At 38.3% G+C, this 24,067-nt stretch overlaps 2 protein-coding genes across 3 annotated transcripts in view; both read left to right on the plus strand.

Annotated features, from left to right (window-relative positions):
* The window catches only part of KCNJ4 (potassium inwardly rectifying channel subfamily J member 4), a 42,725-nt gene that overhangs the window by 13,231 nt on the left and 5,427 nt on the right, over positions 1-24,067 (plus strand). For both annotated transcript variants that reach the window (XM_087934795.1, XM_026701102.2), the window contains exon 2: positions 22,772-22,940. In XM_087934795.1, the coding sequence (XP_087790921.1) occupies positions 22,903-22,940 (38 nt within the window). In that variant the 5' untranslated portion in view covers positions 22,772-22,902. The remainder of the gene's footprint in view (positions 1-22,771; positions 22,941-24,067) is intronic.
* Positions 12,329-13,465, plus strand: LOC113438154 (endosome-associated-trafficking regulator 1). The gene has a single exon (XM_026703421.2). The coding sequence runs from the start codon at positions 12,329-12,331 to the stop codon at positions 13,463-13,465; it is 1,137 nt and encodes a 378-aa protein (XP_026559206.2).

Here is a 24,067-nt window from a genome sequence, read left to right on the forward strand (position 1 = left end):
GAATAAATTTTCTAGCAAAACCCATCTGTTCCAACAGTAATAACATGAATCGCCAATTCACGTTATCAAATGCCTTCTGTGCATCTAGAAATATCAGAGCCATTTGTTTTTCAAGATGTGCCTCGTAGTATTCCAAGGTGTCCAAGATTACTCTCATCTTGTCTTTAATTTGTCTCTTTGGCAGAAATCCATTTTGATCAGGATGGATAAAATTATTTAAATATTTTTTAAGTCTTTCTGCCAATATTGAAGCAAAAATTTTATAATCTGCATTTAGTAGAGAAATGGGTCTATAGTTTTTAATTTGTAATGGGTCGGCCTCCTCTTTTGGAATAAGTGTAATATAGGCTTCTGACCATGATTTAGGTATCTTCTTCTTTAACATAACTTAATTCATAACTTCTAGCAATGGAAGATTCAATGATTCTTGTAATGTTTTATAAAATTCTGCCGGAAGTCCATCTGGGCCTGGTGCCTGTCCATTATTTTGCTTCTTGAGTGCTTCAGTTAACTCCATCATCGTTATATTGCTTTCTAACATTTTTTCAGTCTCTTTAGGTATCTGAGGTAAATTAGCATTCTGTAAGTACTGTTTAACTCTTTCTTCATCAATATTCTCTTGCATATATAATTTCCCATAGAAGTCTCGAATGATTTCTTTCTTCTCTTTACTACCATAGCAAACTTGGCCTTGGTCATCTATTAATTGCAATATTTTCCTTGATTCTTTCTCCTTTCTCAATTTGTATGCTAACCATCTACCTGGTTTGTTTGCATCTTCAAAGTAGTTCTGTTTAGCACCTCTAATTTTCTGTGCTAATTCTTCTTTTTGTATTTGACCTATTTTATGTTTAATTATATCCATTTTTAGCTTGATGTCCTTTTTCTGTGGCTATAAAGGCTTTCTCTTTAAAATAAAAAGCAAACATAGAGATTGGACTTCTAAAGAAAAAAAGAAAAACAAAGACAAGCTCCAACAAAGCCAAAAACCCAAATAGTTATTGCAAGAAAAAAAAAGATAAAATAAAATACAATAAAGCTGGTGAGGAGGGATAGCACAACTTAGAAAAAGTAAAAAGAGCACACTGCACTTTGTTAAATTATCCAAGGCTCTTATTATAGCTCTCTTCTCCAAAAACTTATCACCTTTTCCCCCCTAGGTTTCAACACCAGACTCCAGCTGTTGATAGAAACCCAGAAGAGCACCTGCAATAATACTCTCCCATGCTCTTCCCTCTATCTTATCAAATAGCAATGTCCTTGAAAAAGAGTCTCAGTTCTTTCTTTCTCAGCTTTGTCTGGTCACAGGGAAATAGAATATTTTCAAGCCTCTAGTTGGCAGTGTTACAAAGTTTGTTTGCTCTCACTTTCCCCCTCCTTTTCCAAGCAAGATATAATAAGAATCAATTAAAAAAAGAAAAAGATATTTTTTTAAAAAAGAAATAACTAAAGAGAGCCTCTAGCCTAAAATATTACAAAATCAAAAAGGAGAAAAAAAAATAGATGTAAACGAAAAAACCAGTCCAGTTGCAAAATACAAGATCATGTACAGAAAATCCAGCAATGAGAAAAAAAACACATTACTTTGACATTCTTGTTTAAAATCGCCGCTTAATCACTTCTGTCAAAACTTTTACAGATTCTTTCTTTTCCTTAGGGTGTCCTTTCAGATCTTAGAATAAAAAAAAAGTTCTCACCAAACCGGCACACTCTCTCTTTCTGTTCTCTTCCGTTTCGGAGCTGTCCCAACTTCAGCAGCTTTAATAGCTGCCTCTTTGCTGCTGGCAAAAAGAGCATCTCCTGGATCTACCAGGGACTTTGCAGTATCCCTGGGATTGACAGGATGCACTCTTCACTTTCACCATCTCTTCGGGATGGTTTAGATCCGATAGGACCGTCCAGGAGCAAAGATGTCGGCAGCGATCTCAGACCTCCAAGATCGCATGCCGTATTGTCGCGACGCCAGCTCCGCCCTCTAAAGTAATATATTTTTGATGGGAAGGGTTGGGCTTAAAAATAGGTTTTTACCTTAGAGCAAGCCAGGGAAAAACCATGATCTAAATTTCTAGTAGGAAGGGATTCCAAAAATCTACTTCCACCTCTGATAAAACTTGCTCTTAATTGATTCTAAAGGAGTCTCCCTTTGGATTAGAAATGCCAAGAAACCACAGAGGATGATCAAAGATGGCCATTCCACCAGATATGCCGGCTCCAGGCCATAAGAGTTGTATATATCAAAAGGCATTTTGAAGTTTATAGATAGGGAAACCTGTATGAACTCAGGCAATTATAATTGATTTAATATACCGTGTTTTTATAGCATGGATTAGTGAGATGTTCAAGAAAGCAAAGTGGTAATTTCTAGTAAAATCCATTTGTAGTTAAAAATGTTCCATTGCTTACCATTGTTTTTGTTTAGGGTGATGGTGGAACACCATGCTGACACGAGTACTATTTAATTACACACACATGCACACACATACACAGAGTTGCATAATATTTAACAAAACTGGGATTAAAGAAGTAATATTTTTCCAATTACAGTGCCATCTCCTATAGCCCTTTGGGTAGTTTTTGGAAGCACAATTGGCCAATGGGAAGAAGGTGCAATGGGAAGAAAGTGCTGAGCCTTGGTCCTAACTCAATGGCAAAAAGATACAAGCAATGAGAATTTCACAAGATGAGAGCATGAGGCTACTTTAGCTATGAGTACAGCCATAACTCAAGACCCTTAAATCCAGGGTAAATCACAATCACAGCTGTGCCTATCTGCCTCTCCCTTCTTTATTTCATTAAGCTTTCCTTGTTTGTGAGGAGGGAGGTGACTGATTTTATAGCCAGTGTTCAGCTATGCTATGTCAACCCTGAAGTGAACATCATTGAAACCATCTTGAACTTGGAGGCTTCAGGGTTGCCACACAACAGAGAGAGGGGGGGAAATAGTTAGATGGGGTTTTGTAGCCAAAACAATAAAACTTTCCTGTGGGAACCAAGGACATTCTCAAAGGTGGTTGGCTAGAGGAGGAGCCCAGTAACCAAGCAACTGGCCAGCATCAGTATTGTACAACATTACCAGTGACTTTTAGAGTCGGCATTCACCAGTCGTGCTTATACGATGTATCCAATAAAACTGTTCTTTGAGGAATTTGACTGCCTTGGAGTTCTACTTTGTATGGGTGCATTACTTGGAACCCTGGCATGCTATCCTCAAATTGGTCAGGCATGGGACCCCCACTCTTCTTTGATCGGTCCCTCATCCCATTCCACTCCAAGCTGACAAAATTCCTTAACAAAATTCCACCCCTTTGGTAGAAAGAAAACAAAAACTTGTCAGCAGTCTACTTTACTACCTTTCTTCATAATCAATCTAGGTTTTTCCTGTGAACCAAATGCAAGCTGTTTTAAACCTAGGCAGGTGGTGGATTGAAAGGCTAGGTGACTACCATGCCTGAAGGGTGAAAATAAAAAATTCCAAGAACTAAGGAGGGGAAAAAAAAGAGTTGAGTTTGTAATGCTCTCCCCCATGCAAGGCAAAGAACAAACATCTCTTCATGTTCACTGCTACAAGCATAGTAGAAATAGTATCAAGAAGAAGTGGTAAAATAGTTTTTAGGAATTAGGAAAATATTCCAAAATAAATTATCCTGGAAAAGTCTATATAGTTGCTAAAAGTTGACACCAGCTTTATGGCACATTGATTGATCTGCTGGGTGGAGGAAAGGGTAATGTCATTTCTACTAATGGGACATATTTCCACCCTACATGTAAATTGGGAAAGATTAGAAGTAGTGAGCGTTCTGCCCTTTTGCTTCTTTACCTCCACTCTATTTTGGCTTACTCTGGCTGTCACTGACATCTTTATTTCTGCAGTTGAAACAGAAAAAATATGTCAGGTCTGCAAGCTTTGAATAGATTCTCCAACATGGGGGAGGTACGAGGTGACAACTCATAATTTTAAGTAAGGATAGTCAAAAACTGAGAATTAGGAAATTTAAAATCTAATACAGTTGAACCCTGAATCTAATACAGGGTGAGGAAACAGACAATTAGCTTTATAATACAAATTCCATTCTCTTGTAGGTTGGGTGTTTGCAGCCTCCCACCCCCAGCACCTTGAATTCATGCTACTGAAACTGGCAACAAAAAAACCTCATTTCATATGATTTAAAAAAAGAAAACACCAAATGGCTACAGAAGAGTTCAAACAGCCTTTTCATCTACAATCACAAGAGGATTTCTAATCCTTCATTTGTCAATAAATGCTGTTGTATAAAGTGCTTCTACTTAAAGCTCATATATACAATTGCTTTGTTGGATTAAAGAAATTAAAGAGTCTAGGTAATATTGGTTTCGTTTTGTAACTTTCCTGTTTCTGCCCCACGTTTTCCATCTTTAAGTTTTCAGGGGAGGAGGGGGAATCAACCATGTCAATCAATCAATCAGAATAAAGATGGAAGGGACTTAGAGGTAATAGATAATAGATAATCAGAATTGGAAGGGACCTTGTAGGTCATCTAGTCCAACTCCCCCGCCTACGCGGGAGACCCTACACCATTTCTGACAAATGGCTGTCCAATCTCTTCTTGAAAGTCTCAAGCGATGGCGCTCCCACAACTTCCGAGGGGAAGGTGTTCCATTGGTTGATTGTTCTCACTGTCAGAAAGTTTCTCCTTATTTCCAGGTTGAATCTCTCCTTGTTCAGTTTCCATCCAGTATTCCTTGTCTGGCCTACAGGCATTTTTGTAAATAGCTTGGCCCCTTCCTCTCTCTGGCAGCCCCTCAAATATTGGAAGACTGCTGTCATATCTCCCCTGGTCCTTCTCTTCACTAGACTAGCCAAGCCCAGTTCCTGTAACTATTCTTTGTATGCTTTAGTCTCCAGTCCCCTAATCATCCTGGTTGCTCTTCTCTGTACTTTTTCTAGAGTCTCAACATCTTTTTTATAATGTGGTGAACAAAACTGGATGCAGTACTCTAGGTGTGGTCTTACTAAGGCTTTATAGAGTGGTATTAGTACCTCCCTTGATCTTGATTGCATTCCTCTGTTAATACAACTTAGGATTGCATTAGCTTTTTTGGCTGCTGCTGCACACTGCTGGCTCATATTTAGCTGGTTGTCTAAGACTCCAAGATCCTTCTCACAGTCACTGCTATTGAGCCTGCTTTCATCTTGTCTATATGTGTCCTTTTGGTTTTTCTTGCCTAAGTGTAGGACTTTACTTTGCTCTGCATTGAATTTCACTTTATTAGATACGGCCCAGTGTTTTAGTCTGTCAAGATCCATCTGGATCTTGAGCCTATCTTCTTGGGTGTTAGCTATTCCTGCCAGCTTAGTATCATCTGCAAATCTGATAAATTCCCTCATCTAAGTCCCTCATCTTAGTCGTTAATGAAGATATTGAAGAGTACTGGGCCTAAGATAGAACCTTGTGGCACCCCACTGCTTACTTCCCTCCATGTAGACTTGGACCCATTAAGGACTACTCGTTGAGTACAGTTTGTCAGCCAGTTGTGAGTCCATCTAGTGGCGGTGCTATCTATTCCACTTTTTTCTAGCTTACTAAGAAGTAGGTCGTGGTCTACTTTGTCAAATGCCTTGCTGAAATCTAAATATAATTATGTCCACAGTATTTTGCTGGTCTGCTAATTTAGTCACTATGTTGAAGAATGAAATAAGATTGGTTTGGCATGATCTGTTTTTAACAAACCTGTGCTGACTGCTAGTTATTACTTTACTTGTTTCTAGATGTTGGCAGATCTGTAGGTCTTCTACTCCAACTCCCTGCTCAATCAGGAGACCCTATACCGTTTCAGACAAGTGACTTTTCAGTCTGTTGTTAAAAACCTCCAGTGATGAAGCACTCACAACTTCTGAAGGCCAGCTGTTCCACTGGTTAATTGTCCTCATTGTTTGGTAGTTTCTCCTTAGTTCCAGGTTGCTTCTCTCCTTGATTAGTTTCCATCCAGTGTTTCTTGTCCTGCCTACAGGTGCTTTGGTAAAAAAGTTGATCCCTTCCTCTTTGTGGCAACTCTCAAATATTGGAATACCACTGTCATGTCATCCCTAGTGCTTCTTTTCTCTAGGCTAGCCAAACCCCAATCCTGCAACCATTCTTCATATCTTCTTTACATTTTTTCTAAAGTCTCAGCATCTTTTTTGGAATGTGATGACCAAAACTGGATACAGTATTCCAGGTATGGCCTTACTAAGGCTTTATAAAGTGTTACTAATACTTCACATAATTTTGATTCTATGCCTTTGTTTATAGAACCAAGGATTGTATTAGCGGTTTTGGCTGCCGTCGCACACGGCTGGCTCATATTTAAGTGAAGGTCCACTAGGACTCCAAGGTCCCTTTCACAGTTATTGTTTTTGAGCCAGGTTTTGCCTAATCTGTATTTCTATGTTTCTTTTTTCCTGTCTAGATTTTCCTGCCTTGCTTTTCTCTACGTTAAATTTCAAGTTGTTGGATAAGGTCCATTGTTCAAGTCTGTCAAGATCTTTTTGGATCCTGAGCTTATCTTCTGGGGTGTTGGCTATTCCTATCAGCTTAATATCATCTGCAGATTTGCTGAGTTCCATCATCTAAGTCATTTATGAAGATATTGAAGAGAACTGGGCTTAAGACAGAACCCTGTGGCACCCCGCTGCTTATTTCTCTCCATGTAGATGTACAACCATTAAGGATTACTTATTGAGTATGGTTTGTCAGCCAGTTACTAATCCATCTGGTGGTGATGCTATCCTACATTTTTCTAGTATACCAAGAAGTAGGTTGTGGTCTACTTTGTTGAATGCCTTGCTGAAGTCTAGGTATACTATGTCCACAGCATTTCACTGGTCTACTACAGAAATTTAGTCACTTTGTCAAAGAATGAAATAAGATAGGTTTGGCATTATCTCTTTTTAACAAAGCCGTGCTGGCTTTTAGTTATAACTTTATTTGTTTCTAGATGTTCGCAGATCTATTTTTTGATTATCTTTCACAGTATCTTCCCAGGTATTGATGTTAGGCTGATTGGTCTGTAGTTTCCTGGGTCTTTTTTTTTTTAAATAGGAACCACATCAGCTCCTTTCCAATCCTTAGGTAATTTCCTGATGTTCTAGGATTTTTGAAAGATATGATTTAATGGTTCTAAGATAATATCTGCCAGCTCCTTCAGAACTCTGGGATGTAAATCATCATGTCCTGGTGATTTATAGTCATCAAGATCAGATAAGTGTTCTTTAATTATTTTCTTGACTATTTTAATTTTTATTTCTAGTCTGTCTTTTAACAGTTAGGTTTTTGGTAGGTTGGGCTATTTTGGGTTTTTTTGCATGAAGACTGATGCAAAAAAATGAGTTAAGCAGCTCTGCTTTCTCTCTACTATCTGTTACTTCCTTGCCATCTTCTCTCTTAAGTGGACCTACTGTTTCCTTGCCTTTTTTCGTGTTATTTATATGTTGAAAGAAATGTTTCTTTATTATTTTTTTATGTTTGTTGCAAATCTTTGTTCACTGTGAGCCTTAGCTTTCTTGACTTCATCTTTGCAGATTTGGACTATATGCTGGTATTCTTTCTTAGTAATGTGTCCCTCTTTCCATTTTTTGTACTTGTCCTTTTTGTTTTTCAATTTATCAGAGAGATCTTTGTGCAACCGTGCTGGTTTCTTCTTGGATTTCTTGTTCTTCTTTTTCAGTGGTATTGTACTCGACTGGGCTTCTATGGTCAGATTTTTCAGAGTTTCCTATGCTATTTCCATCTTGTGGAAGAAAATATGCAATAGTTATCAAATAGCTTTGGATTGTTACTGTGAAAAGTTCTCTTGCTTGAAAGACCCCAAATCACCAAGTACCTTTCATTTTCAAAAGCAGCTTTGCAGCACATCAGTTATGGCCAAGCTTTTTGATGTGCTGCATAAACAGGCAGTGCAAATATTGGGAAGACCTGTGCAGTCAAACAACAGTGATTTCACATAAACAATACTTTGTGTGAAATGCCTCTTGAGAAGTGGGAGTGTTACGCTGGCAGAGTCATGTGAGGTGGCAAAATGATTGCTCCAATTTGCTGTCTTGCAAAATCAAATTGTAGCAGATTGTTCTGTTTTACTCCTGCATGAGTGCTGAAAAAACAAGGATACATTGCAAACATCATATTGTAATACATGAGTAAAAATGAAATGTTAAACAAATGAATTAAATATACAACCCTCAAGACTAGCTGTGTCACCCTACATAATGGTAGGCCTGATCTACAGAAGTACATGAGTACAGCTATGTAGAGATCTGAATTTGAAGAGGAAAATATCAAGGGCAGGGGTCCCCAAACTTGGTAACTTTAAGACTTGTGGACTTCAAGCTGGCTGAGGAATTCTGGGAGTTGAAGTCCACAAGTTTTAAAGTTGCTAAGTTTGGAGACCTCTGATCTAGAGCACTCATGTAGCATCTGTTGGTAACATCCTGAAGAAGTAGTGCCTGTTCTTGGGCTCCTAAAGCAACTGTTGTGCAATTCAAAGGATATATCCATTTGGTTTATAGAGATATTTTCAAATGCTACATGTGGGCACAGTTGTATTATTTCTACTTCTAAATCTGGGTTTCTGCACATAATAAGTAGAGAGTGACCTGGGTTTTACTTCTCACTACTACAGCTAACTCTCCTTTGTTGACACAGTAGATCAAGCCATAAATCATACAGTGCAGTAAGTGAAAGGAAAGAAAACGTGTTTTGAATGAGATGAGTGTTCAAGGGCTGTGCATTTGACAGTGGTTTTGCATATCATCCTAAGTCACAGTCTGTTTTAACCATGGCTTAACAAGACATTATGGCATGGTTCACATACGAGGCTAGGTCTTGTATCTTTTGCTAAGCCAAAAGCAAAAGAACCATATAGAGTAGCATAACACCTCTACATCTATAAGTGGGAATACCAGATGAACTTTATCAATTCATCCCAGTAAATGATTGCACTGCAAATTTCCATAATTAGAACAGTCCGATTAAAAAACTTAATTAGTGATTCTAGCTAAAATGAAGGTCTTTTTATGCCTTCTCATGTGTTCTACATTTGATTGACTCAAGAAGACAGACTGTAGATGATTATCTGAAGATTCTGATGGAGATTTCACTTTTCATCTTATGCTTTCTGTCCTCTTAGCTGCTTCTCCAGAAACAGTGGTATAGCTTCTGCAGCCACAAAATTTGCAGGCTGTGATGTTCAGGGAAGAGGTTAAAAGCCTCTCTTATTTCTCCAAGTTGCCACCCAGGATACACCCAGGATGTTGCTTGAGATGTAAGTCCATAGCCTGATTTTCTGTTCTGCTGTTCTGATTTTCTGTTGCAACTGGGGGAGGCTGTGTCTTTGTGAACTTTACCTTTGCCACATGTCAATTGTGTCATTGAGTAGGCCTTGGTGAGCCTCTTTAGCTTGTCTGACTTTTCTTCCTCCTTCCCTTTACCATGTGGGCTGATCGTGGCTCAAACTTTTAATTCAGATGGTAATTGAAATAATAATACGGGCAGAACCCTTCTGTCTCTGAAACTGCAGCTGGCTTTATGGAGCTATGAATAGCTCTGAGTCACGCTCTGAAGATGGTTCTGCTTCCAATCGTTTGTTTTGTTTTGGGGGTGGGCTTTTTTTGGTACTTTTCTAATGACTATTAACGAAAAGAAAGGGGGGGAAATCATACCCTCTTCTTTCCTCAATGTATCCAATTAGAGATGTGTTAATAAAATTGCTATTTAAGCATAATGGCATGAGATAACCTAAAGAGATCAGTCTATTGATAACAACTGTAAGGACAGATGGAGACTGTTGGCCTAGATTTGGTATATTTATAATTATTTTTTAAAACACACATTTGGTTACATTCCCCTCTATGTATCTTTCATATGCTACTTGGCTGAACAAACCAAGACCCTGGTTTACCAAATGCTTGGCATTTTTTGATAGATTTATTTATTTGTATCTTGCCATCTTCCCAGACTGTTGAAACAGCAATAGCAATAGCATTTAGACTTCTATTCTATTCTTCTATTCTTTACAGCTTCACAGTGCTTTACAGCTAAGTGGTTTGCAGAGTCAGCATATTGTCTCCAAAAATCTGGGTACTTATTTTACTGACCTTGGAAGGATGGAAGGCTGTGTAACCTTGAGCTGCTGAGAATCGAACTGCCAAACTGCTGTCAGTTGGCTGCCAGCAGAATTAGCCTGCAATACTGTATTCTAACTACTGCACCACCATGGTTGATTTTCCCCAGTTTGTCAGGGAAGCTGGGACTGTGACACCTAGAATTCTTAGCTAACATAAGAATTCTGGGAGACGTAATCCAAACAACAACTCAAGGCTACCATGTTGGGCAAGATGGAGATCTGTTCAGTGGTACTGTGTTCATAGACTAACAGACTGGGAAACTGTTATTTTACTATAGTAATAACACTGGGCAAACATTGGGATTGAAATTTCTGTGAAAACTGCTTAAAAACTATACCCTACCAAATGTAGAATTCACAGATATGCCTCTTCATTGCTTCCCCCCACCACTATATTATTCTTGTATTAATAAAAGTTGATTTAATTACTGTTTCTAATTACTGTTCTACCAACCTGCCTCAACCAGTTCTATTATATAAACTCTAAAGAATTCTTAGAGATTTTACTACTCTAGATCTTAATTCTATCCCATTGTTTGAATGCCAGCACCCACTAACATTCAAATGAGCCACGGTAATAGTTAAGGCACTGGACTAGAAATTGGAAGATCACGAGTTTTAATCTTCTCATCAGCATGAAAATCAGCTTTGGGAAAAATGTCTATGGAGATTTTCAATCGTTCAGATTATGGGTTTCCGAAAGGTGCTTTGCCTTTTCTTGTTTTTTTTCCAGAACTGAAGAAGTTATTGGATAAGAAGTGAAATGTTTTCAAGGGAAAACCAAGAAAATCCAGTTGCCTTTTGGAAAAGCACATTTGGGAGAGTTATCCCCACTCTGACTCATTATTCTGAGGAAAATAGAAAATGGTGGTATAATGTACACTGCCCTAGTGTTCATTATATTTTATTTTACAATTATTTTACAATTTAGATCAAAATTAATAAAAAAAAACAGAAGCATCATTTTAATGGCATGTGTTTGGTTACTGTATTTTCACGCTAAAAAGGATGAGATTTAATTATCAGAGTCTGGAGAAGGAATGCAACTTAGTGTGGAATAACAACATGAGCTGGAAAGAAAAAAACAAAACAAAGGCACTATTACAGAAAAGCAAGGGAATAGAGAATGCCATGTAAAAACTGTTTCTAGTCAGACAGATTTAACCTAAGCCTCTTCTAGATCAAAAGTAAACTCTTTCAAAGCAGCATCTAAGTTTAACTTCAGTCTGCAGTTCAGTGGTGGGATTCAAAAATTTTTACTACCAGGTCTGTGGGTGATGCCTGGTGGACGTGGCAGGGGAAGGATACTGTAAAATCTCCAGTCAGAGATGGTATTTTCCGGTTCTCCGAACTACTCAAAATTTCTGCTACCGGTTCTCCAGAACTGGTCAGAATCTGCTGAATACCACCTCTGCTGCAGTTGTCTCAGCCAAAATCAATATTTGAATATATATGCCAAATACTGTATGTTCCTTCTTCCTTTGGACTTACTTCCAAATAAACTTAAAAATGATTCTCTCTCTTGGGAATCCTCAAAAATGTGGGATGGTTGGAATCTAGAGATCTCTATTAAATTGTTATTCTCAGCTGAACATTTCCAAGGATAAGGGTAAAGAGGAAATGACCCACAGCAGTTCAACTCACATAAAAGTGGTTTGGGGGGGGGGAGGGAGGGAGGGAGAGAGAGAGAGAGAGCAGTTTCTGAAACCTGTATTAAATCAGGTTTCACCTACCTGTCAGTATCAGATATTCTAAATAGGCCAGTATTCTAGGTTATTAGTTCTTGAGATAGGGAAGGGATGGTAATTTATTCAAGGTTAAAAGAATTGAGGATATGATCATATTACAAGTGATCTCAGCACTCCACTTCAGAATTTCAGCTAGCAGAAAAATGTTGTGAGAGCTATTCTAATTATACATTTCTCTCCAGCCTGTGAAGTCACAAAATGAAGCACTGACAGTTGATGACATCATAGATCATTGTAACTTCTGCTTCCTCCACTGTTAAAGAGACACATACCTACAAGGATTAAATTCAGATGCTTCAATAGGCCCTTAAATAGTAGTGAAGCCAACACCACTGGCTCTACAGTCGACAGGGCTGGTTTAACCAGTGGAGAAGAACTGGGAGCTATCTTGGGGCTATCTTGGGAAGAATGCAAATGTTCTAGATGTCAGTTGTCTGTCCAAAATGCCACGGCCACCTCTTGCTGGCTGCTCACATACCCGAGCCCTAAAAGATGATGAAGAGGAAATCCAGCCCTGTTATCACCATCATGTTCCAACTACTCCAGGAGACCATGTCAAGAATCATAGCAGCTCTGGAGACAATCAGATGAAAAATTCAAATGACCCACCTGCATCTTCTTTAAAAGGGTTGGTAAAAAACAAAACCCGTGGTACATCAAGACAGCATGAAGGAAAAAACAGAAATAATAAGAAGAAAGTGTCCAGGCAGAATCTTGTCCTTGAAGAAGTGTCTCTGTCTCCAGAATCATTAGGCTTGAGTTTGGAGTTTCAGGAGCCACTGTACAAAGAGGCAACAGTTTCTACCCATTTATCAGATGATGATGATGATTGGAGAGAAAAATTCCCACCCTCTTCCTATGATAAAACACATTTATCCAGGATCTGTAATGTTACCCAGTGTGATCCTTTTGATTACAATTCAGCAATTCTTTCAGGAATGGAATCTTTCTCTTCGTGGCCATTCAATGATAATGACCCATGCATTGGGTGCCCTTCGCATGCCAAAGTCACAGAAAGCTATACTTCCCATGAAGAACCTATTGAAGAAGTGGATTTTGTGTCCTCACAGTTGAGTTATCAAGAACTTAAAGAGGAAAACTCCATGCTGAGGAGAAAGATCAAAAGAATACAGAACTTCTCTGAAAGTCAGACCCAGATGGTACGAAACCTTGAGAGGACGCTGCAAGCCACTATGAACAAGGAGGAGAAAGAAGCTCAAGATTTGGAAGCACTGATGCAGCAGGCAGAGCAGAATCTTCAGTGTATGACCCAAAGAGCTCTGAAGGCAGAAAGCAATATTGAGAAGATGAAACAAGAAATGGCCTTCCTTCAGGCCGAGTTGACCTGCTACAAAGTAGAGAATGAAAGCCTGCGATCAGGCCAATCTACTAATATGGGAGCAGTGAAACAGCATGTGGATATCGCTTTGCAAAACCTTCTTAGAGTCACCAACCATGCTCATGCTACAATTCATCAGTTGGTCTTTGGTGCAGAAACACTGACACTTGTTGCTGACCTGCTTAAATCTGTGGGTAGAATGTCAGAAGTTGAAAAGGAAGAAGAGACCAGACTAACTTAGGGGGACTCTCTTGCCTATGAGTGTAACGCTCCTATAGTGCTCTTGGGGCTTAAACCTTTTGCTCTCGTAATGTATGGCTTCAAATAAGTAACCTTTCTCTTTTCCCCAGAAGTACTTTTATTACATAATGGAATATTAATTTCATACTTTAATGCCTTGGCTGCTCTTTCAAAGCTACATTGTACAAAATGTATAGATCCCAGGACTTCTTTCGGTTGACTGTTCCAAACGGAGAGTTAGCATCAAAGTTAATATGTTTTGAAAATATGTGGTGGGTTTTTTTTCCTTAACCGAATAGTTGCTGAAAGAAAAAGGGCTGAGACATCCAAATTGGCATTATGGTATCGGAGGGTGGGCTTTGTAGTTCTAGTCTTCAATCCTACCTTCCATTCCTACCTTCCATAGTTTATGTTTATAAAGAGCATAGTAAGAAATGGGAGGAAAGACACTTCTAATGAGAAAGAGCCTTCTTTTCAGGATATTGCACTAATATTAAAAGCCGTGGTTAGAATATTGCATGCTAATTTTGCTGACTGTCAGCAGTTCGATTCTCATCGGCTCAAGGTTGATTCAGCCTTCCATCCTTCCGAGGTCGGTAAAATGAGGACCCAGATTGTGTGGGGCAATACGCTGACTCTGTAACTCTGTTAGAGGGCTATAAAGCCCTGTGAAGTGGTTTATAAGTCTAAGTGCTATTGCTATTATAAATGCAGAGTCTACACTGGAGTCCTTTTCCTTCTGGGCTTAACAACCCTAATTGTTTCCAGGAATTCCATTGCTAGGGGAAGTGGTCATTAGGCAAAATATACTGTAAACTGCACTACTTAGTGACAGCAGTCCTGGTACTCCTTGTGGCAGTCACTAAGCCAGGACCTCCTGCTTCTCCTGCTTCACATTTGCCTTCAACTTCTACCCATCTATTTCCCCCCACCCATCTCTGTCCCTTTGGCTGCCCTGCACTCCACCACCCATTGCCCTGCACTCTGCCATTCTTGATGCCCCCACCACCCGGCATGTCCCTGCCCCTACTGCCCCCAGCTGTCCTTTGCTATCTTCTTCCAGCTGCTGCTGCTGAGACATGCTCAGCTTAGCCCTTTGCAAGGCCTTGGGAAAGTTGTGTGAAGCCAGCAGCTTGCTCACAAAGGGCAAAGCCAAGTCTGCCTCATCAGCAGTAGGAGGAAAAAAATGGCAAATGTCAACTTGGGGCAGAAGGATTGGTGGAGCAGTGGACTGCAGGACAGAATAGGGGGCAGCAGAGTGGAAGGCAGCAAAAAGAGGAGAGATGGAGGGGAGACAGTGGGAGGTGGGAATTGAAGTATATGCTGCAGCCGGAAATGTGGGCAGACTGTTAAGTGCCTGTATTTTGATCACATGACCAAGGGACTTCTGCAATGGCCATAACTTTGAGGGGCAGTCATGAATACCATTTGTTGAGTGCTGCTGTAATTTTGTATGATTGCTGAACAAAGGGTCATTGAGCAAGGACTACCTGTATTATGCAATGTACTCTGTACGTATGGTATGACATGTCATTATTTATTATTTCTTTCACAGTTTTTAAATACCATTCTAATTAGTATAGACTGGACAGGGTACAACCAAAATCTCTACTAATCCCCCATATAAAACAAAAACAATTGTGTCATTAAGTTATTCAATTACTTCTAACTCTTTGTAGGAGGAGAATCAGGCTAGTCTGACTTTCAAATTTTTTTGAGCTACCAGATTCCTGCTTCCCCCCCTCACCTGATCAATATTATTTTACTAGGAATTGTTTGGCAATAATTGCTTCTGTTAGGTCTTATAACAGAATTAACCAAAGGGAACATGTTTTTGTAACAGGACACGGTTGTGTTGCCTAAGATAGTACCTAGCCACATTGTCTTCTTTTTTCTAATCATTGGTTCTTCACCAGTGATTCTATTCTTCACATTATGTCCCTATTTAAGTTGTAGCTTCATTATTAAGGCTTCCAGTGAGCAATCTTGTGTTATGCTTTCTAGAACTGAATGATTTGTTGTTCCTGCATCTAAGGCAGGGGTTCCCAACCTGGGGTGCTCGCACCCCCTGGGGGTGCGAGACGATATTCCAGTGGGTGTGAGAAAAGTCCAGGTAAATAATAGGATATTGGCTATATGTTGGCATTTTTATTCCAGGGGGTGCAAGGTTCGAGTGAAATTTCTTTAGGGGTGCGGGGCAAAAAAAAAGGTTGGGAACCACTGATCTAAGGCATCCTTAACAATTTTCTCCAATATATAATAATGTGGTAAGCACCAAATCCCAAAACGTAGTATTAGAACACGCCATACAAAGGAAATAGTGGCTTTAAGTAGCAGATGTGATACAAAGTTGTACATCATGTGACCTACCCTTGCTCTCTGAAGTGTAACATAGAATGATCCCATCACTAGTGGTGAAATGGCATCAGTTGCCAAGGAGCAGAGGTACTACTATATTCTTCACAAGCAACAAAACTTCTTGAGACAACTTACATAGTATTATAACTGCTAGAGAAGGGAAAGTTCACATGTCTCAATTATGTTAATAATGGGACCACCTATCCCAGCCCTTAAGTATTGAGCTGGAAGTGACAACCATGCAGGCTTTTATGAATTACTGTTGTCCAGTGCCTGGAAAAAAATTGTATATTGGGGTATAAACAATGTTGAAGAAATAATTTGGAAAAGCACTCTGGGTTATACAAGTAACTAGATGTTCTACCATGGTATAAAAAAGTCAGCTTAGCATAGATTGGCTAGCAATGTAAATGTGCCTCATCAGATTCTTTCTTCTACTTTGTCTCCATATGACATTGCCTTCCACACTTCAATAAGTCAAAGTTAAGTTGTCCTTAAATAGAATTGTTAAATTCCAGTGTTGCTGTAGCATTTTTCTGCTTAAGCTGGTGGCAATTAACACAGTTTCAGTGTAGATAAAATCTGATGTCCATCTATAGACTAGTCACCTGTGGGGTCAGGGTTAGCAACCCATGCTTATTGCCCATTTTGGCAATTGAACTTCCTCTACTCAGTTCTGTGTGGAATGGAACAACTTGCCACAGGCAACTCGCTGCGGCCAACTCACCACAGTCAACTCGTTGCAGGACAACTCATTGCAGGACAATTTAACAATTCTATTTAATTATTTAAAATAAATAAAAAATATTTTAATTTTTGCCATTCACATTTCATTCTCTCCCTCCTTCTGCATCCTTCAATTATTCTTTTCCACTATTTGATATTAGTGTAATTCTTGTCCTGCAGTGAGTTGTCCTGTGGTGAATTGGCTGTGACGGTTGGATCTGGTAAGTTAGCCCTGACAAGTCGACCATGGTGAATTGTCATAGACCCATCCTGTGCTCTTTACCAGCTCCCTGGTGAAAAGTCTGGGACACAACTGTGAATTTACTTTATTGGGCAGCCCCCAAATTTTTGTTTTGAGAATACTAAACCATACTCAAAGTAAGCCCCTCCGAGGAGCTCTGGGGGTCTGGTGGAAGATAGATGCAAACAATATGGTGCCACTTTTGTTCAAAGGAATCTGATTTGAGCCATATGGGAGGTTCTAAAGGTGACTATGATACATAAATGACCGTTGTGTATCTCTTCCCAGCCTTTTTATAATGAGTTTTGATTTTAAATGTCTGCATGACAATGGAATAGTCTTTCATTTAACAATTTTCCTGTGTAGCCTATCTTTTAAAATTATTTTGGTTGTTTTAAGGATGCACAGGTTCATTGTTTATAATGACATAATTGATGTTTTTACATCATTTATGTCACTGTACATCATGATCTAAGTACATCAATTATTTCATTATGTAAATGGTGCAATTATATAAATGTGGATTCAATGGACATTATGGGTTTAACAGAATTCACCTCCCCCCAAAAAAGTTTTATTAAATCTTTTGTCTTGATGTAATGTTCAATCCGACTCATTATAAGTAAAGCATGAAAATTAGGCCATAATTCATGCTTCATGAATTCATGATTCAGTTAATCATAGTTATAAAATCCTGGCATTGTGGCATCTTAGAATCTTGCATTGTTGTTGTTGTGTCTTTCTTTATTCTAGAGGGGGATGAAATATAGTTCCAATGGGAATGTCAGGTCAGGAAAAGCTAATCAAATCCTAGTTGCCTCTTGCCACTGTTAGTGCTTCTATTTCCAATGCAGAAATGTTCAGATGAAAATGTCATGTAACTGAATTGGACTTGATGTTTATAGCCATATTTCCAAAGCTTATTCTTACTTTAAACCTCATGGTGCTAAGGGTCCATCCTTTGGTATCAGAGCTTCTGATCAGCATGGTTGGCATGATATTGTTAACAGGATAACAGAGCTGGAAGGGACCTTGAAGGTCTTCTAAACCCACCCCCTTCTCAAGCAGGAAACCTTATACCCGTGATGGCGAACCTATGGCCGTGTGCCACATGTGGCACGCAGAGCTATTTGTGCCAGCACACTGCGCATGCACGCACCTCATGGCTGATTTTCAGCTGGTTTGAGGTCTTTTTCGGCCTCCCAGAGGCTTGAAAAAAGCCTCTGTAGGCCAAATAGGCCCATTTCGTCACTTGCTGTAATATCGGAAGTGATGAAACGGGCCTATTCAGCCTGCAGAGGCTTTTTTCAAGCCTCTGTGAGGCCGAAAAAGGCCTCAAACCAGCCAAAAATCAGCTGTGAGGCTCAGTGCAGGTAAGAAGCGGATGGGGGGATTGCGTACGCATGCGCAGGGGGTGTGGGGCATGCGTTGCCTTCTGGGTGTTGGCATGTGAGTGCATGTGCGCCAGCATGCACACAATTTTTGGCACAGGAGCCCAAAAAGGTTGGCCACCACTGCCCTATACCATTTCAGATAAATGGTTGTCCAATCTGTTAAAAATATTTTTCAACTTGCTTTTAAATAAAAGTAAATAAAGATAATCCAATTTATCATGCTTTGATAGTTTCCAAACTTTTTGATTACACATTCACATTTTAACTTTCATTTTCCTCGACACCATTTTAATATTATGAATATTAAATCAAAATGGTAACTATGCAACAATTATTTATGTCATCATTCCATCCCAAATGTTACACTTCTAAAACAAAGTTTGAAACCAAACTTTTAATATATCTCCTCTATGGTGACCTCTAAGCACACAGAATATTAACTGATATTAATTAATGTCTAAGATTACAGGATACCTATAAACATACAAAAAATATTGTGTTAATTATATTTGGGATCACACAATACCAATTTAATCTGATTTAAAACTCTTGCCTTTTGATTTGTTAAAGCTATTTCAACTCATTGTCCCAAATTACTTGCAGTTTTCCCGTAGTAATCAGGCATGGCAAATAATTGTACATTCAGGAACCTCCAAATTTTTATCTAGTAATCTTAATATTACAGAATTTGGGACACTGCTAAAGCATTGGTCTCAAATTTTAAAGCCAAAGGATATTTTAGTTGAATTATTGCATCTACCTGTTTTAAGTAACCCAGATTTTTTTTCAAAGAGAAAACTATTTTAAAAGACTGGTTGATGTTGAATTGATCCAAACTAACACTGCCATTTTTGTCCAAGAACTCCAAAGGAAAGAGTTCCTAGAAATGTTCAGGCTACATTATCCCATAATATTGAATTCTCATGAGAACTAGTTTGGATTTAAGTCTGCAGATATATATCACCCACATATAATTTGCAGCCTTTGGTGCAGTAAATATAACTGACTTATATTTAAAAAGGAACCAAATCCAGTAATAAAGAAAATCTATAATCTCATCAACTCCATCCAATAATGACTTTCTCAGTCTTCCTCTTTCTCTTGACTTCTTCATTCCTTCTACACTGACTTTTAGATTCAATCTTAATTTTCATTCCTTTCATTAAACATTCATTCCTTGCAACATATTATTATTTTTCTACCATAGTCATGTATTAAAGTGTCTTCATCCATCTCCCCATTAAACATTCCATTAAATAATCAAATTCATCTACTTGATACAATATCCTATCATTCCTATATAACTTGAAACAGTTTAATTCATTTTCCAAAACTATTTTGGTTTTTAATTTTCAAATCTGTAAATCCTTGTTGCATCATACAGTTTCTCTATATTCACTGCAAACCATTCAGATTTATGTCACTTTTATTTTTATGTCAGCTTTCATTTTATTTCATTTTTTTAAAAATCTGGAGGCATCTTCTTCAAACATCATTACCCACTTTCAAAATAATTTTTAAACATTTCCATTAAAATCATTCTATACTTTTTCTGCATTTTTAAAATCAAAACTATTCCTTGCTCTTTTTGATTATATTCTTTGCAAATCTTTTTTTTTTTTGCTTTATAATATCATACAGTATTTTCCCTCATCCTCATTTTTGAAAATAGTTATTCTTTTATATGACAGTTTCTCAACCGTAGGCTCTTTCATTTCTTCCTTTCACATCTTTTACATACATCTCATTAAGGTAGTTTCACATATTGTTCTGGCATTCTGTAAAATAATTCTTTTCATTCTATTCCAAGCCCTATTGGTAACTTAATTTCTTAGATTCACTTTACATGCATTCTGTTGGAAGATTAATGTAATCTAATGTCTGTCTGTCTGTCTGTCTGTCTGTCTGTCTGTCTTTCTATCTATTCATTTTTCATGCATACAAGTTCCTTACTACTCCTTACCGCAGTTGTTCTACTTTTATTTCTTTCATTTTTTTTATTCAGAGATCCACATTGACTCTACCAAAAATGATCTGTCTCACATTCAGAATCCTTTATCACTATTATATTATTTACCAGTCTCTCCCTCTTTCCACATAATCAAATCAATCCTGTTCATTTTTTTCCTGTTTCCACGTAGACATATGAATAGCTTTATGTTCATACCAACTATTATAAGCAGATGCTATTGGAATAGCCACTATTCACCAATAGTCACCGACAATCTCTAAAAGGCCAATTCATTTTCTGAACTCACACCTCACTTCCATCTATCCATTCATATCACCTAGCAGAATATATTTCTCCCCCTCCCCTGACTACATTCATTCAAAATATTGCAAAATTTCCCCCTAAAACTCATTATTGGTTCTTCCAGTATCACTCTCACTGGATTATACCATGCAACTATTATCAGTTTATATGTATTCACACGTATCCTCAACCTAAGTAAGCACAAGAACCTAAATGACAACAATTCATACTTCCTGATACACATTTGAGCTCTTTCATTCATTATTAAACCATCGCCTAAACTTCTCTGAATGAATTTATATAGTATACACAAGGTCAGATTATTTTCATTCATTTTTTTTGTCAATTTATGATCTTTACTTCACATACATTCCAAACCAGTCTTTTATGTTTCATAGTCATCACCAGATGATGCCACAGTACTGATGTTTGTGGTCAACCAGCATTTCACATAACAAGATAAAGTATATTGTAATACATTGCTGGAACATAAAATCACAAAATTCTGCCTTACTTATTTCAGCCATGTCATGTGACCAAACTCCGTGGAAAAGGCAGTTATGCTTGGAATGGTCAAATGTAAAAGGAGGCGAGGCCACCAAAGAGCATGGTGGCTGGACATCATCAAAGCTGACAGCAGCCAGACCATAAAACAACTGAAATGTGGAAATAGCTGGTCCATAGAATCACTAAGAACTGGACATGATTGAATGGATAGCATCATTGTCTATATACCAACATATTTATGACACTTTCTTTGTAATGGAAAGGACTGTATGAGTTGTTTAGGTTCATTTTGGCAAGTTCGCATAAAATACAATTAAAAACTTTGTTTCACCCGACATTTACACACACTTTATTGTGTAAACTAGAATCCTAATCTAGAGCCACTTTCCAAGCCAACTTAATGTTACCCTCATCCCATTAATTAGGAGAAATTTGCAACACTCATTCGAAACACTGTCCCCAACCATTCAAAAAATGTAATTTGCATTGTGAAGCAGTTGAGACTAAACTATTTTTTAAAGTCTCAACTGATTTAAATGCCTAAAAGTCTAGTCTTGGATCAGGGAAGCACAAGATGTAACAAACTCTGAAGCCAAAAAGTCTAGATCTGATATGCTTAGATATGAGACTGTTGGGAAAAAATGGCTTTCAAGATTTGAGGTGGATCTGGGTTTTCCTACCCTACTTGTTTACTCCTATACTATTTATTTTGCCACCACTGTCTTAGTTATTTATCACCATGGATTCTTAGTCTCCCTGTCCTTTCCCCTTCATTCCTACATGATATTCATTGCATTAAAGAAAAGCCTGCAAGCAGGAAGATTATTATGGTTGCTTGCAAGTCCGCCAGACTGGATTTGGCATTTTGTTCATCTATACCACGGGTGTCAAACTCATGGTGTCACATTGCTGTCATATGACGTGTCATGACTTTTTTTCCCCTTCGTGGAACTGGGGCGGGTGTGGCCTGCATGTGTGATGTGTGATACATCTGGCCCATAGGCTGCCAGTTTGACACTCCTGATCTATAAAGTGCTTCCCATGATCCTGGGATAAGCAGAAGTTGTTATTCAATAATATTAAAGATACCATTGCAGGATGTAAGCTGCTCCAAGTAAAGCTTCCTTTTGTAATTGAGTGATGGTGATTTTGTCAATGTCAATGATAGAAATTTATGTTGTCCAGATCAGCAGGCACTACAGTAGTTCCCACCTTCTTCAATGGTCTATTCAGTGTGGTTTTGATTGGCAATGTTCCTACATACCAATGTGAGGGGGGAGGACAGACACACAACTCATAGCAATCCCATCCCATAGCAATAGCTATTACACAGCATAGAGGTGCTCACTTGCAGTGCTTCTCTTATTGCCTATTGCTACGTTCATTTCATTAAAACAGTTCTTTGAGCCCATCTCTGCCCTTGTGCTTCCAGAATTGGCTCTGAAGTCCAACCCAGGAGGGCCTCTGGATGATAAGCTCAATGGCTGTGTTGCCACTGGTTTTATATGTGGAAATGGGGGCGGTGGCTTGTCTTCCAGTGTCCACTCATTGGCATCACATATTGCGTGAGCTAAGTCATCACATTAAATCTATAACATGGATTGTTTGGGTGATGCATGTTATGTAACTCTGCAAATGTGTTTTGTTTATCCAGGTTTGGGGTTTAACAAGTTGTAGGAACATAGCTTATGTATTCCTTCCTGAATTCTGTGCTAGAGGAAAAATGAAAAATGAATAAATAGAGAGAACAATACAAATGGGATTTTATTGATTAGGGCTTTTTTTTAGTTGCTGTGATTTTTCTTCTGATTTTTTTGCTTATTCTAGGTATCTATTCCCTCATGAAAGGAACCGAAGCTTTTACAGCCCTGGGACACCATTTGTGTGTGTCCAGTGTGTGATACTCCCAATCATACACAACATCGGAAGCTGTTCAGCTTTATAATACGAAGTACCTCATGATAAAACGAGTCATGGGCAGCATCCGAGTAAACAGGTGAGTAACATCTCCCATCCAATTTTTACTGCTCTGTAGCCATCTTATTTTTCTGTGGGCTGTATGTATGTGGTCCTACTGTCCAATTAGGTATTTAAAATGTCTACAAGTAATTGCTGAGGGACAATCATGGAATTCACAATATAGGTTCTAGCTGTATGAATTGTATGCCAGGGAATCTTGTATTTAGGACTTAAATCCAAAGTACCATTTCTCTCTCTGTCTTTGTCTCTCTTTGTCTTTGTCTCTCTCTGGAACACACACACACACGCACACACACTCACACTCATTTAGTTGTTGTTATTTTAAATAACCTCCAGGAAGGCTAATAATATTAATATAAGATAATACGCAAAATTGTAATTAAAATATTGATGCAAAACAATAAAAAATAAGTAGTCCCCAGACTTCATTCTTGACAACATCACATTAAAAAGCAAAGATTTGTCTAAATAAAAATGCTTTTGTCACTCAGTAGAATGGAAACTAAGATAGAGCTGATCAGGTGGTGAGAGGTTGTGGGAAGGTAGGGGATGAGATATTTGAAGGTTCAGGGTTGTTGTCAAGCCTCAGCTGGTAATACAAATCTCCAGTTATAGTTATTTAATTAAGATAGAGTGTCTTTGAAACACTTTTTTCCATAAAATCAGACCAGGTTTGCCTCTTGTGGGATGAACACTCAAGTGCCTCATCTCCTGCTTTCCTACATCCTCTCATAGTAGGTTGCCTTTGGTAGGGAACTCCAGAACTTTGAATAGCTGTATGAATATTTGTTACTTAAATTACTTTTAATATTTGACTAACCAAATGGTAATAAAATCAATTTTAGGAAACGATTCTACAAAGCATTCATGGAAAGGTTGTATTTGCTCAATAAGCTTAATGATGTTATATAACTAATCCATTTTCTTAGTTTGCTTATACATATAAGCCATAAAAACCTAATGATAATTCATGTTTTGCAAATGCCACTGCTACATCATTAGCCTGACCCAGTGATGTATCTTATATAACCCAAAGCCAGTAAATTTGCGGAGGTTTAGGGCAAATTGAGCTTGGTTTGCATTTTAATAATCCCATTGTTTCATGGGAATTCTCTCCAATCATTATAAGGTATATATCTGAAT

This window comes from Pseudonaja textilis, chromosome 5 (genome assembly GCF_049901715.1).
Source record: "Pseudonaja textilis isolate UNSWEBS1 chromosome 5, rPseTex1.2, whole genome shotgun sequence".
Classification (NCBI taxonomy): Eukaryota; Metazoa; Chordata; class Lepidosauria; order Squamata; family Elapidae; genus Pseudonaja; species Pseudonaja textilis.

Bases quoted from the DNA above. Each gene is read 5' to 3' on its own strand.
- LOC113438154 (XM_026703421.2), top strand. From the start codon at position 12,329: ATGCCACGGCCACCTCTTGCTGGCTGCTCACATACCCGAGCCCTAAAA.